Genomic DNA, 15,745 nt, shown 5'->3' on the forward strand with positions numbered 1-15,745 from the left:
GCAGAGGACATCAGGCACCCAGAAAAGCAGCCCAACTCTTCGAAAGGAGGTAGGAAAAAAATATAAAAGACAAAAAAAGAGACAAAAGAGGGAGGGACGGAGTTCCGTCCCGGGAAGGGAGTCTTAAAAAGAGAGAAGTTTCCAAACACCAGGAAACCCTCTCACTGCCGAATCTGTGCCGAGCTTTGGAAGCACAGAGGGCAACATAAAAGGGAGGGGAAAAAAAAAAAATAAACAATTAAAAATCGCGGATTGTGAGCCCTACGGGAACTCCCCCAGCGGAGAAGCAGCGCAGACGCCTGCACACAGCATTAGCAAGCGGGGGCTGGGCAGGGAAGTGCGGCACGGGCTGTGTCCCTTAGAGTAAGAATCGGGCCGAATGTCCTGAGCGCTATCTGAGCGAAATAATTTGGGCTAGCAAACCAGACTGTGGGATATCTACCACGCGAAAAGCCAGCCCTAACCTAAGACACCGCCAGGCCCGCGCACAGAACAAAGGACTGAACAGAGATAGCCGGCTGCAGACCTCCCCCTCCGGTGACAGGCAACCAGAGCCGGAAGGGGGCAATCGCAGCCCCAGAGAGACACTATCTATAAAACTGTAAGCAGGCTTCTTTGCTAACTAAAACTTCTTGGGGGTCTGGACAGTCAACATCTGCCTGAGAAGGTGCGCCGGTTTTACACCCAGATAACCGAGTGGCGGGGAGGCGATAAGTCGCAGCATTGGCGCCCGCCAAGCACCTCATCGCCTGAGCTGCTCGACCTGGGAAGAACACAAAACGCAGGCCCAACCGAGTCTGCGCCTCTGAGGACTACCCGAGTGCCTGAACCTGAGCGGCTTGGACCTGGGAGCTCAGTCCAGGGCCGGCCTCTGATTGTTCCCGGCGGAACAACCTAGAGCCCAAGCAGTGTGGGCAGGGAGGTTACACGCGCCGTGAGCGGGGGCAGACCCAGTGTGGCCGAGGCACTTCGAGCGCACGCCAGTGTTATCTGTTTGCAGCATCCCTCCCTCCCTCCCCACAGCGCGGCTGAACAAGTGAGCCTAAATTAAAAAAAAAAAAATAGGGTCCTCCACCGTCCCCTTTGTGTCAGGGCGGGAACCAGACACTGAAGAGACCAGCAAACAGAAGAAGCTCTAACAGAGGGAAACGCCTTGGAAGCTACAGGCCATAGATTAAAACCCTGTGGTTACTACGGATTACATAGGAAGGGGCCTATAGATCTTGAGAAATATAAGTCGGACTAAGGAACTGCCAAAAATGAACTGAACCCACAATACTCACAACAAAACCAGAGAAAGACCTAGATATATTTTTACTATTTTTACGATCAATCTTTCTTTCTTTCTTTTTTTTTTTTTAATTAAAAAAAAAAATTTTTTTAAGTCCTCTATTGTCCTTTAATTTTCACTTTTATAACTATTACTTTGCAAAAAAAAAAAAAAAGACCCTATTTTTTTTTTTTTTTTTTTTTTTCTTCTTCAGCAAACTTCATATATATATTTTATAATTTTTTGACCGTGGTTTTTTTTTTTTTTTTTTTTTTTTTTTTTCTTTTTTCTTTTTCTTCTTTTCTTTAACATTGCATTTTTGAAATTCCAAACTCTACTCTAGATTTTTAATTTTAGCCTTTTGATATATGTTATCAATTTTGTACCTATAGTTTTTTTCATAATTGCTGTGACTTTTTTTTTTTTTCCTCTGTTTCTTTCTCTTCTTCTTTTATATAACATCGTATATCTGCAATTCCAAACTCTACTCAAGATTTTTAATTTATGCTTTTTGGTATTTGATATCAATTTTGTACCTGTATTTTCTTTATAATTTTTGCGACATTGTTTTTGTTGGTTTGTTTGTTTTCTCTCTTTATTTTTCTTCTTCTTCTTTTTTTTTTTTTTTTTTTTTTTTTTTTTTTTTAACGTTGTATTTTTGAAATTCCAAACTCTACTCTGGATTTTTAATTTTTGCTGTTTGGTATTAGTTATCAATTTTGTACCTGTAGTTTCTTTATTACTTTCACGACCTTGTTTGTTTTTCTTTGTTCGTTTTTTCTCTCTTTCTTTTCCTTCTCCTTTTCATTAACATCGCATTTTTGAAATTCCAAACTCTACTCTAATTTCTAATTTTTGTTTTTATGTATTTGTTACCAATTTTGTACCTTTAAGAACCCAATCTTCAGGACCCATTTTTCACTAGTGTACGAGATTACTGGCTTGACTGCTCTCTCTCCCTTTGGACTCTCCATTTTCTCCACCAGGTCACCTGTATCTCCTCCCTAACCCCTCTCTACTCTACCCAACTCTGTGAATTTCTGTGTGTTCCAGACGGTGGAGAACACTTAAGGAACTGATTACTGGCTGGATCTGTCTCCCGCCTTTTCATTTCCCCCTTTTATCCTTCTGGCCACCTCTGTCTCCTGCCTCCTTCTTCTCTTCCCTGTATAACTCCGTGAACATCTCTGAGTGGTCCAGTTGTGGAGTGCACATAAGGAAGTGACTACTGGCTAGCCCACTCTCTCCACTATTGATTCCACCTCATCTCATTTGGGTCACCTCTAACTCCCTCCTCCCTCTTCTCTTCTCCATGTAACGCTGTGAACCTCTCTGAGTGACCCTCACAGTAGAGAAACTTTTCATCTTTAACGTAGATGTTTTATCAGTGGTGCTGGATAGAAGGAGAAGTTTTGAAACTACTGTAAAATTAAGACCGATAACTGGAAGTAGGAGGCTTAAGTCCAATCCCTGACTCCAGGGAACTCCTGACTCCAAGGAACATTAATTGACAGGAGCTCATCAAACGCCTCCATACCGACACTGAAACCAAGCACCACACAAGGGCCAACAAGTTCCAGGGAAAGACATAACAAGCAAATTCTCCAGCAACAAAGGAACACAGCCCTGAGCTTCAAGATACAGGCTGCCCAAAGTCACCCCAAAACCACAGACATCTCATAACTCATTACTGGACATTTCATTACACTCCAGAGAGAAGAAATACAGCTCCATCCACCAGAACATCGACACAAGCTTCCCTAACCAGGAAACCTTGACAAGCCACCTGTACAAACCCACACACAGCGAGGAAACGCCACAATAAAGAGAACTCCACAAACTGCCAGAATACAGAAAGGACACCCCAAACTCAGCAATTTAAACAAGATGAAGAGACAGAGGAATAGCCAGCAGATAAAGGAACAGGATAAATGCCCACCAAACCAAACCAAAGAGGAAGAGATAGGGAATCTACCTGATAAAGAATTCCGAATAATGATAGTGAAATTGATCCAAAATCTTGAAATTAAAATGGAATCACAGATAAATAGCCTGGAGGCAAGGATTGAGAAGATGCAAGAAAGGTTTAACAAGGACTTAGAAGAAATAAAAAAGAGTCAATATATAATGAATAATGCAATAAGTGAAATTAAAAACACTCTGGAGGCAACAAATAGTAGAATAACAGAGGCAGAAGATAGGATTAGTGAATTAGAAGATAGAATGGTAGAAATAAATGAATCAGAGAGGATAAAAGAAAAACGAATTAAAAGAAATGAGGACAATCTCAGAGACCTCCAGGACAATATTAAACGCTACAACATTCGAATCATAGGGGTCCCAGAAGAAGAAGACAAAAAGAAAGACCATGAGAAAATACTTGAGGAGATAATAGTTGAAAACTTCCCTAAAATGGGGAAGGAAATAATCACCCAAGTCCAAGAAACCCAGAGAGTCCCAAATAGGATAAACCCAAGGCGAAACACCCCAAGACACATAGTAATCAAATTAACAAAGATCAAACACAAAGAACAAATATTAAAAGCAGCAAGGGAAAAACAACAAATAACACACAAGGGAATTCCCATAAGGATAACAGCTGATCTTTCAATAGAAACTCTTCAAGCCAGGAGGGAATGGCAAGACATACTTAAAATGATGAAAGAAAATAATCTACAGCCCAGATTATTGTACCCAGCAAGGATCTCATTCAAGTATGAAGGAGAAATCAAAAGCTTTCCAGACAAGCAAAAGCTGAGAGAATTCTGCACCACCAAACCAGCTCTCCAACAAATACTAAAGGATATTCTCTAGACAGGAAACACAAAAATGGTGTATAAATTCGAACCCAAAACAATAAAGTAAATGGCAACGGGGTCATACTTATCAGTAATTACCTTAAACGTAAATGGGTTGAATGCCCCAACCAAAAGACAAAGACTGGCTGAATGGATACAAAAACAAGACCCCTGCATATGTTGTCTACAAGAGACCCACCTCAAAACAGGGGACACATACAGACTGAAAGTGAAGGGCTGGAAAAAGATTTTCCATGCGAATAGGGACCAAAAGAAAGCAGGAGTAGCAATACTCATAACAGATAAAATAGACTTTAAAACAAAGACTGTGAAAAGAGACAAAGATGGTCACTACATAATGATCAAAGGATCAATCCAAGAAGAAGATATAACAATTATAAATATATATGCACCCAACACGGGAGCACCGCAGTATGTAAGACAAATGCTAACAAGTACGAAAGAAGAAATTAACAATAACACAATAATAGTGGGAGACTTTAATACCCCACTCACACCTATGGATAGATCAACTAAACAGAAAATTAACAAGGAAACACAAACTTTAAACGATACAATAGACCAGTTAGACCTAATTGATATCTATAGGACATTTCATCCCAAAACAATGAATTTCACCTTCTTCTCAAGCGCACATGGAACCTTCTCCAGGATAGATCACATCCTGGGCCATAAAGCTAGCCTTGGTAAATTCAAAAAAATAGAAATCATTCCAAGCATCTTTTCTGACCACAATGCAGTAAGATTAGATCTCAATTACAGGAGAAAAACTATTAAAAAATCCAACATATGGAGGCTGAACAACACGCTGCTGAATAACCAACAAATCACAGAAGAAATCAAAAAAGAAATCAAAATTTGCATAGAAACGAATGAAAATGAAAACACAACAACCCAAAACCTGTGGGACACGGTAAAAGCAGTCCTAAGGGGAAAGTTCATAGCAATACAGGCACACCTCAAGAAACAAGAAAAAAGTCAAATAAATAACCTAACTCTACACCTAAAGCAACTAGAAAAGGAAGAAATGAAGAACCCCAGGGTTAGTAGAAGGAAAGAAATCTTAAAAATTAGAGCAGAAATAAATGCAAAAGAAACAAAAGAGACCATAGCAAAAATCAACAAAACCAAAAGCTGGTTCTTTGAAAGGATAAATAAAATCGACAAACCATTAGCCAGACTCATCAAGAAACAAAGGGAGAAAAATCAAATCAATAAAATTAGAAATGAAAATGGAGAGATCACAACAGACAACACAGAAATACAAAGGATCATAAGAGACTACTATCAACAATTATATGCCAATAAAATGGACAACGTGGAAGAAATGGACAAATTCTTAGAAAAGTACAACTTTCCAAAACTCGATCAGGAAGAAATAGAAAATCTTAACAGACCCATCACAAGCACGGAAATTGAAACTGTAATCAAAAATCTTCCAGCAAACAAAAGCCCAGGTCCAGACGGCTTCACAGCTGAATTCTACCAAAAATTTAGAGAAGAGCTAACACCTATCCTGCTCAAACTCTTCCAGAAAATTGCAGAGGATGGTAAACTTCCAAACTCATTCTATGAGGCCACCATCACCCTAATACCAAAACCTGACAAAGATCCCACAAAAAAAGAAAACTACAGGCCAATATCACTGATGAACATAGATGCAAAAATCCTTAACAAAATTCTAGCAATCAGAATCCAACAACACATTAAAAAGATCATACACCATGACCAAGTGGGCTTTATCCCAGGGATGCAAGGATTCTTCAATATCCGCAAATCAATCAATGTAATACACCACATTAACAAATTGAAAAATAAAAACCATATGATTATCTCAATAGATGCAGAGAAAGCCTTTGACAAAATTCAACATCCATTTATGATAAAAACTCTCCAGAAAGCAGGAATAGAAGGAACCTACCTCAACATAATCAAAGCTATATATGACAAACCCACAGCAAACATTATCCTCAATGGTGAAAAATTGAAAGAATTTCCTCTAAAGTCAGGAACAAGACAAGGGTGCCCACTTTCACCATTACTATTCAACATAGTTTTGGAAGTTTTGGCCACAGCAATCAGAGCAGAAAAAGAAATAAAAGGAATCCAAATTGGAAAAGAAGAAGTCAAGCTCTCACTGTTTGCAGATGACATGATCCTCTACATAGAAAACCCTAAAGACTCCACCAGAAAATTACTAGAACTAATCAATGACTATAGTAAAGTTGCAGGATATAAAATCAACACACAGAAATCCCTTGCATTCCTATACACTAATAATGAGAAAACAGAAAGAGAAATTAAGGAAACAATTCCATTCACCATTGCAACGGAAAGAATAAAATACTTAGGAATATATCTACCTAAAGAATCTAAAGACCTATATATAGAAAACTATAAAACACTGGTGAAAGAAATCAAAGAGGACACTAACAGATGGAGAAATATACCATGTTCATGGATTGGAAGAATCAATGTAGTGAAAATGAGTATACTACCCAAAGCAATCTATAGATTCAATGCAATCCCTATCAAGCTACCAACAGCATTCTTCACAGAGCTAGAACAAATAATTTCACAATTTGTATGGAAAAACAAAAAACCTCGAATAGCCAAAGCGATCTTGAGAAAGAAGAATGGAACTGGAGGAATCAACCTACCTGACTTCAGGCTCTACTACAAAGCCACAGTTATCAAGACAGTATGGTACTGGCACAAAGACAGAAATATAGATCAATGGAACAAAATAGAAAGCCCAGAGATAAATCCACGCACATATGGACACCTTATCTTCGACAAAGGAGGCAAGAATATACAATGGATTAAAGACAATCTCTTTAACAAGTGGTGCTGGGAACTCTGGTCAACCACTTGTAAAAGAATGAAACTAGAACACTTTCTAACAGCATACACAAAAATAAACTCAAAATGGATTAAAGATCTAAACGTAAGACCAGAAACTATAAAACTCCTAGAGGAGAACATAGGCAAAACACTCTCTGACATACATCACAGCAGGATCCTCTATGACCCACCTCCCAGAATATTGGAAATAAAAGCAAAAATAAACAAATGGGACCTAATTAACCTTAAAAGCTTCTGCACATCAAAGGAAACTATTAGCAAGGTGAAAAGACAGCCTTCAGAATGGGAGAAGATAATAGCAAATGAAGCAACTGACAAACAACTAATCTCGAGAATATACAAGCAACTCCTACAGCTCAACTCCAGAAAAATAAATGACCCAATCAAAAAATGGGCCAAAGAACTAAATAGACATTTCTCCAAAGAAGACATACAGATGGCTAACAAACACATGAAAAGATGCTCAACATCACTCATTATCAGAGAAATGCAAATCAAAACCACTATGAGGTACCATTTCACACCAGTCAGAATGGCTGCAATCCAAAAGTCTACAAGTAATAAATGCTGGAGAGGGTGTGGAGAAAAGGGAACCCTCTTACACTGTTGGTGGGAATGCAAACTAGTGCAGCCACTATGGAGAACAGTGTGGAGATTCCTTAAAAAACTGGAAATAGACATGCCTTATGATCCAGCAATCCCACTGCTGGGCATACACACTGAGAAAACCAGAAGGGAAAGAGACACGAGTACCCCAATGTTCATCGCAGCACTGTTTATAATAGCCAGGACATGGAAGCAACCTAGATGTCCATCAGCAGATGAATGGATAAGAAAGCTGTGGTACATATACACAATGGAGTATTATTCAGCCATTAAAAAGAATACATTTGAATCAGTTCTAATGAGGTGGATGAAACTGGAGCCTATTATACAGAGTGAAGTAAGCCAGAAAGAAAAACACCAATACAGTATACTAACGCATATATATGGAATTTAGAAAGATGGTAACAATAACCCTGTGTACGAGACAGCAAAAGAGACACTGATGTATAGAACAGTCTTATGGACTCTGTGGGAGAGGGAGAGGGTGGGAAGATTTGGGAGAATGGCATTGAAACATGTAAATATCATGTATGAAATGAGTTGCCAGTCCAGGTTCGATGCACGATACTGGATGCTTGGGGCTGGTGCACTGGGACGACCCAGAGGGATGGAATGGGGAGGGAGGAGGGAGGAGGGTTCAGGATGGGGAACACATGTATACCTGTGGCGGATTCATTTTGATATTTGGCAAATCTAATACAGTTATGTAAAGTTTAAAAATAAAATAAAAAAAAAAAAAAAAAAAAAAAAACTATGACTACCTCTTCACATTTAAGAATATTAACAGTAATTTGTGATGTCATTTTGCTATCCAGTACACAATTTCCCCGCTAAATTTCTTTGATAGTTCCCCCTGACCCCGCCCTGGTACTGAGACCAGTGAAAGTTTACAAGGTTGTTATATCTTATACATCTTTGTAAATCTAGTTTTTTCTGTTTGATATATGATAAAGAAAATGACTCTCTTGTAATGAATATTGTTTCTCTTTAAAAACAAAAAGTAAGTTGGAAGTGTTTGCCACAAAATCATAGTGACATATAATGCTGAAGCCCTTGATTAGCCTCCTGTATTGATGGAAGTGGAATCTAGCTTGGAGAGGTGGTGTCATTTGGCTTCTTTATTTCTGTTTCCCTTTACACTTTGCCCTTTGACTTCTGCTATTTCATATTTATGAAACAGGGATATTACTGGAAATTAAATATGGCTATGAGAATTTATTTGGCAGTAGAGAAGACAATGGAAAATGGAACCATCTTGGAACCTTTCCTTCTGGAGGGAGATTACATATTACAGTTTTGGAACTATTGTAACTTTGTCTAAAATGAAGAGCTATTTTATTACTTGCCTTTGGTCTTCCTTAAAATATTTTAATGGTTTTGAAAAATTTTAAAAACTTTCATTAAATTTAACAGTTGTTGGATATGTACTCTTTTTTATAGTCTCACTATTATATATTAATTAATATTCTTAATTGAGGGGTGATGATGGACCATGAAAGCTGCTCAGTCATGTCTGACTCTGCGACCCCATGGACTGTACAGTCCATGGAATTCTCCTGACGAGAATACTGGAGTGGGTAGCCAGTACATTCTCCAGGGGATCTTCCCAACCCAGGGATCGAACCCAGGTCTCTGGCATTTCAGGCGAATTCTTTACCAGTTGAGCCACAAGGGAAGCCCGATGATGGACTAATTGCTTTTAAAATATCTAATACGTGAAAAACACTTTAGGTATAATTTTCTTCATATTTGTATAAACCTGAATGAAAGAAGTGAGGAGATAAGACATTTACTCTGATTTGCTTTGGGAGATTTTATGAAATATAATTTTAAAAAACAGTACTGTACATAATTTAAGCACAGCATGTCACACTGTATGTGACTTCAAGCAATAATAAATTATAAATAGCAGTTGTTGCTCACAATTCAGTTATAGGCAAAACTACATTATAGCTTAAATTCAAATTCCAGTAGATTATTACTAGAGTAAAATTTTACAAGGAGTTCAACCTTTATAATAAAGAAATGCAAATGAATCAACTGTGATATGCTATTTGGACCTACCACATTGACAGTGCTGAATAGTGATATCTGGTATGAGCAGGGGTTCAAGGGACTAGAAATTATATCATTGTAGTGGGGATGTAAGATTATTCAGTCTTTGTAGAAGGGATTAGATAATATGCATTAAGATTAACAGCCTTTGATCCAGTAATTCCACCTCAAGGAATTTTTTCTAAGGAAGTAATCAGAGAGCTAATTACATGAAGTGTTTTATTACAGAAGGATTCCTAATACTAAAATATTAAAACAAAAACATAAACACCAAAAAAATCACAGAATGGTTAAGAATATTCTGGTAGGTACAAATGCTTAACAGTGTGTATTTATTTAAAATGATGTTGGAATTTATTCACTAGTAAAATAAATTGTGGTAAATTGGAAGAAAAGTTATGAATAACCTAGTTAGCATATTAAAAAGCAGGGACATGACTTTGCCAACAAAGGTCCATCTAGTCAAGGCTATGGTTTTTCCAGTGGTCATGTATGGATGTGAGAGTTGGACTGTGAAGAAAGCTGAGTGCCGAAGAATTGATGCTTTTGAACTGTGGTGTTGGAGAAGACTCTTGGGAGTCCCTTGGACTGCAAGGAGATCCAACCAGTCCATTCTAAAGGAGATCATTCCTGGGTGTTCATTGGAAGGACTGATGCTGAAGCTGAAACTCCAATACTTTGGCCACCTCATGCGAAGAGTTGACTCATTGGAAAAGATTCTGATGCTGGGAGGGATTGGGGGCAGGAGGAGAAGGGGATGACAGAGGATGAGATGGCTGGATGGCATCACTGACTCAATGGACATGAGTTTGAGTGAACTCCGGAAGTTGCTGATGGACAGGGAGGCCTGGTGTGTTGCAATTCATGGGGTCGCAAAGAGTCGGACACGACTGAGTGAACTGAAATGAACTGAGAATAATATTAAATGAAAAAGTAGAATATGAATTATAGTTGTTTTGCTTTCTTTGATATTTTTATTTTTTTTAAAGTGTATCTATTTCCATACAAGACTACAGAAGTGAAGTATACCAAAATGTTAAGAATTACGATTTATCATTTTAAGATAATAGATTTTTTAATGGTTCTATTTTACATTCCTGAATCTAAAGTAACTGGTGTTCCTTTAAAAATAAAGAAATATTTATTAAAAAAAAAACTTAGTTAGCTCAAGTAATATATATCTATAAATATGCATGTAAATTATTTTATGACTAAAATCTCAGATTAGTATTTTTTCCTTTTGACTAAGCTATTGTTGAATTTTGTGCTAATAAAATAATATTCTCGAAATATTGCATTCTTTATGGATAGCATTTGCAAAACTCATATTTAGAGAACACAATTATGTCAGTGAATTGAAATTAATGAAATGACATCCCACACAGGCACCATAATTTGCATATTAATTTCAATTAATGCTTTCATTTATATGACAGGATTATTCTAGACTCATTTGATTTAAAAAGAAAAAAGATGGTGAAGCAACCAAATGCTGAGCAGTTGTTCCAGTAGATTCATAGTATTCCAAAAATTTTAATATGTTATTTTTTTGGTACTTCAACTTCAGCTTATTTACCTTTTATTGCTTTTCTAAAAGTACAAGTACATTTTGTTAGTAAACCGGTCATTGTTGATGCTGAGTATTCTTTTTAATAATAAACATATGCCCTGGTCCCCTCTCCCTCCTGCCACTCCAAATACACATAACACTCTGTCAACCACTGATCTAGTCTCTGTATCTTTGAGGTTGTTTTCATTCTCTGTTTAGTTTTTTAGATTCTACATATAAGTAATAACATACAGTATTTGTGTTACTCTAATTTATTTCACTTAGCATAATCCCATCAAGGTCCATCTATGTTTGTCATAAATGGTAGGATTTCATTCTTTTTTATGGCTGAATGGTATTCTGCGTGTATGTGTATTAATACCACATCTTTATCCATGTTGGAGAAAGAAACGGCAACCCACTCCAGTACTCTTGCCTAGAAAATCCCATGGACGGAGGAGCTTGGTGCAGGCTACTGTCCATGGGGTCGCAAAGAGTCAGGCTCGACTGAGCAACTTCACTTTCACTTTTATCCATGTATCCACTGACGGACAATTAGATTATCTTTATAAATGTTTTGTAAATGATGTGGTGGTAAACATGGGGTACATATATCTTTTTGAATTAGTGCTTTCATTTTATTTGGATAAATCCCCAGAAGTAGAAATGCTGGGTCATCTAGAAGTTCTATTACTAATATTTTGAGGAATTTTCACACTGGCTTTCATAGTGGCTGCAGTAAGTTACATTCCACCAACAGCACACAAGGGTTCCCTTTAATTCACATCTTCAACACATTATTTCTTGTCCCTTTGATAGTAGCCATTTTATGATGGTGTGAGGTGCTATGTTAAAGGTGGTTTTGATGTGCATTTCCCTGATGACTAGTGACGTTGAGAACCTTTTCATGAACTTGTTGGCCAGCTGTGTGGCTTTTTTGGGGGAAAAAAAAAGTTTAATCACACCCTCTGCCACTTTTTTTCCTATTGTGTAGTATGACTTTTCTATGTATTTTGGGTATTAACTCCTTATCAGATATATGATTTGCAGATATTTTCTCCCAGTTCAGTAGGTTGCTTTCATTTTGTTGATGGAAATTTCCTTTGCTGCACAGAATCCTTTTTGTGTGGTATCCCAGTTGTCTATTTATGCTTTTGTTGATTTTGGTTTTGGAGTCAGATTAAAATAATCATCGAGACTGCTGTCATGAAGCTTACCACCTATGCTTTCTTCTAGAAGTTTTGTGGTTTCAGGTCCTACATTCAAGTCATTAAGCCATGTTGAGTTGATTTTTTTTATATGGTATAAGATGGTGGCCTAGTTTCATTCTTTTGCAAGTGGCTGTCCAGTTTACCCAATACCATTTATTGTGACTGTCCTTTTCCCATTGAATATTCTTGCATCTTGTCATAAATTACTTGATCTTACATGTGTGGATTTATTTCTGGGCTCTCTGTTTTTTGTTTTCTTTCTTTTTTTTAAATCCATGTGTCTGTTAACAAGAATCAGCTGTTTGATAAGTTTTATAGTTTTTCTATTTTTTTAAATTAATTTATCTTTTGTTGAAGGATAATTGCTTTACAGAATTTTGTTGTTTTCTGTCAGACCTCAAAGTAAATCAACCATAGGTATACATATATCCCCTCCCTTTTGGACCTCCCTCCCATCTCCCTCCCCATCCCACCCCTCTAGGCTGATATAGAGCCCCTGTTTGAGTTTCTTGAGCCATACAGCAAATTCCCGTTGGCTATCTATTTTACATATGATAATGTAAGTTTCCATGTTACTCTTTCCATACATCTCACCCTCTCCTCTGCTCTCCCGATGCCCATGAGTCTATTTTCTATGTCTGTTTCTCCACTGCTGCCCTGTACATAAATTCTTTGGTACCATCTTTCTAGATTCCATACATATGCATTAGAATATGATATTTATCTTTCTCTTTCTGACTTATTTTGCTCTGTAAATTAGGTTCTAGGTTCATCCATCTCATTAGAACTGACTCAAATGTGTTTGTTTTTATGGCTGAGTAATATTCCATTGTGTATATGTACCACAACTTCTTCATTCATTCATCTTTCCATGGACATCTAGGGTACCTCCATGTTCTAGTTATTGTAAATAGTCCTGCAATGGGACAATGGGATACATGTGTCTTCTTCAATTTTGGTTTCCTCAGGGTATATGCCTAGGAGTGGGATTGCTGGGTCATATGGTGGTTTTATTCCTAGTTTTTTTAAGGAATCTCCATACAGTCTTCCATAGTGGCTGTATCAATTTGCATTCCCACCAACAGTGCAAGAGTGTTCCCTTTTCCCCATACCTTCTCCAGCATTTTTTGTTTGTAGACTTTTTGATGAGGGCCATTTTAACTGGCGTGAGGTGATATCTCATTGTAGTTTTGATTTGCATTTCTCCAGTAATGAGCTATGTTGAGCATCTTTTCTTGTGTTTGTTAGCCATCTGTACATCTTCTTTGAAGGAATGTCTGTTTAGGTCTTTTTCCCACTTTTTGATTGGGTTGTTTGTCTTTCTGATATTGAGTTGTATGAGCTGCTTATATATTTGGAAATTAATCCTTTGTCAGTTGTTTCATTTGCTATTATTTTCTCCCATTCTGAGGCTTGTACTTTCACCTTGCTTATAGTTTCCTTTGCTGTGCAAAAGCTTTTAAGTTTAATCAGGCCCCACTTGTTTACTTTTGTTTTGATTTCTGTTACTCTAGGAGGTGGGTCATAGAAGATCTTGCTTTGATTTATGTTATCGAGTGTTCTGCCTATGTTTTCCTCTAAGAGTTTTATAGTTTCTGATCTTACATTTAACTCTTTAATCCATTTTGAATTTATCTTTGTGTATGGTGTTAGAAAGTGTTCTAATTTCATTCTTTTAGATGTAGATGTCCAGTTTTCCCAGCACCATTTATTGAAGAGGCTCTCTTTGCTCCATTGTATATTCTTGCCTCCTTTGTAAAATATAAAGTACCCATAGGTGCATGGGTTTATTTCTGGGCTTTCTATCTTGTTTCATTGGTCTATATTTCTGTTTTTGTGCCAGTACCATACTGTCTTGATGACTATGGCTTTATAGTATAATCAGAAGTCAGGAAGGTTGATTCCTCCAGCTCCATTCTTCTTTCAAAAGACTGCTTTGGCTATTTGGGGTCTTTTGTGTTTCCATATGCATTGTGAAATTTTTTTGTTCTAGCTCTGTGAAAAATGTCATTGCTAATTTGATTGGGATCACATTGAATCTGTAGATTGTGTTTGGTGGTATAGTCATTTTCATAGTATTGATTCTTCCTACCCAAGAACATGGAATATCTCTCCATCTGTTTATGTCATCTTTGATTTTTTCATTAGTGTCTTATAATTTTCTGTGTACAGTTCTTTTGTCTCCTTAGTAAGTTTATTCCTAGATATTTAGTTCTTTTTGTTGCAGTTGTGTAGTCAGAGAAGATGCTTGATATGATTTCAATTTTCTTAAATTTACTGAGGTTTGACTTGTGACTAAGATGTGGTCTATCCTGGAGAATGTTCCATGTGCACTTGAGAAGAAAGTGTATTCTTTCTTTGGATGGAATGTCCTGAAGATATCAATAAATTCATCTCATCTAATGTATCATTTAAGACTTGTGTTTCCTTATTAATTTTTTGTTTTGGTGATCTGTCCATTGGTGTGAGTGGGGTGTTAAAATCTCCTACTATAATTGTGTTACTGTCAGTTTCTCCTTTTTTGTCTGTGAGTGTTTGTTTGTCTTATGTATTGAGATTTTCCTATGTTGGGAGCATAGATATTTACAATTGTTATGTCTTCCTCTTGGATTGATCCTTTGATCATTATGTAGTACTCTTCCTTATCTCTTGTAATATTCTTTCAGTTCTATTTTGTGTGATATGAGGATTGCTACTCCAGCTTTCTTTTGCTTCCATTTGCATGGAATATATTGTTCCATCCCTGCACTTTCAGTCTATATGGGTCTTTAGGTCAGAAATGGGTTTCTTGTAGTCTTTATATATATGGGTCTTGTTTTTGTATCCATTCAGCCAGTCTTTTGGTTGGAGCATTTAATCTATTTACATTTAAAGTAGTTATTGATATATATGTTTCTATGCCATTATCTTTTGGAGAAGGCAATGGCAACCCACTCCAGTGTTCTTGCCTGGAGAATCCCAGGGACGGGGGAGCCTCGTGGGCTGCCGTCTATGGGGTTGCACAGAGTCGGACACGACTGAAGCGACTTAGCAGCAGCAGCAGCAGCATGCCATTATCTTAATTGTTTGAGGTTGATTTTGTAGATCTTTTTTCTTCTCTTGTATTTCTTGACTATATAAGTCCCTTTAACATTTGTTGTAAAGCTGCTTTGGTGGCACTGAATTCTCTTAACTTTTGCTTGTCTGAAAAGGTTTTTATGTCTCCATCAATTTTGAATGAGATCTTAGCCAGGTACAGTAATCTTGGTTGTAGATTTTTTCCTTTCAGTACTTAAATATATTGTGCCATTCCCTTCTGGCCTGCAGAGTTTTTGCTGAAAGATCAGCTGTTAAGCGTATGGGGTTTCCCTTCTGTGTTACTTGTTGCTTT

At 37.3% G+C, this 15,745-nt stretch overlaps 1 protein-coding gene across 28 annotated transcripts in view; it reads left to right on the forward strand.

Annotated features, from left to right (window-relative positions):
* Positions 1–15,745, forward strand: part of IMMP2L (inner mitochondrial membrane peptidase subunit 2) — a 984,232-nt gene that overhangs the window by 235,583 nt on the left and 732,904 nt on the right. Inside the window, exon 5 of one of the 28 annotated variants that reach the window (XM_055590378.1) lies at positions 8,741–8,901. The exons of the other annotated variants lie outside the window; for them this stretch is intronic. Within the exon in view, the coding sequence (XP_055446353.1) occupies positions 8,741–8,759 (19 nt within the window). The 3' untranslated portion in view covers positions 8,760–8,901. Of the gene's footprint in view, positions 1–8,740; positions 8,902–15,745 lie in introns of those variants that run through there. 28 annotated transcript variants of the gene reach the window in all.

This window comes from Bubalus kerabau, chromosome 8 (assembly GCF_029407905.1).
Source record: "Bubalus kerabau isolate K-KA32 ecotype Philippines breed swamp buffalo chromosome 8, PCC_UOA_SB_1v2, whole genome shotgun sequence".
Lineage (NCBI taxonomy): Eukaryota > Metazoa > Chordata > Mammalia > Artiodactyla > Bovidae > Bubalus > Bubalus kerabau.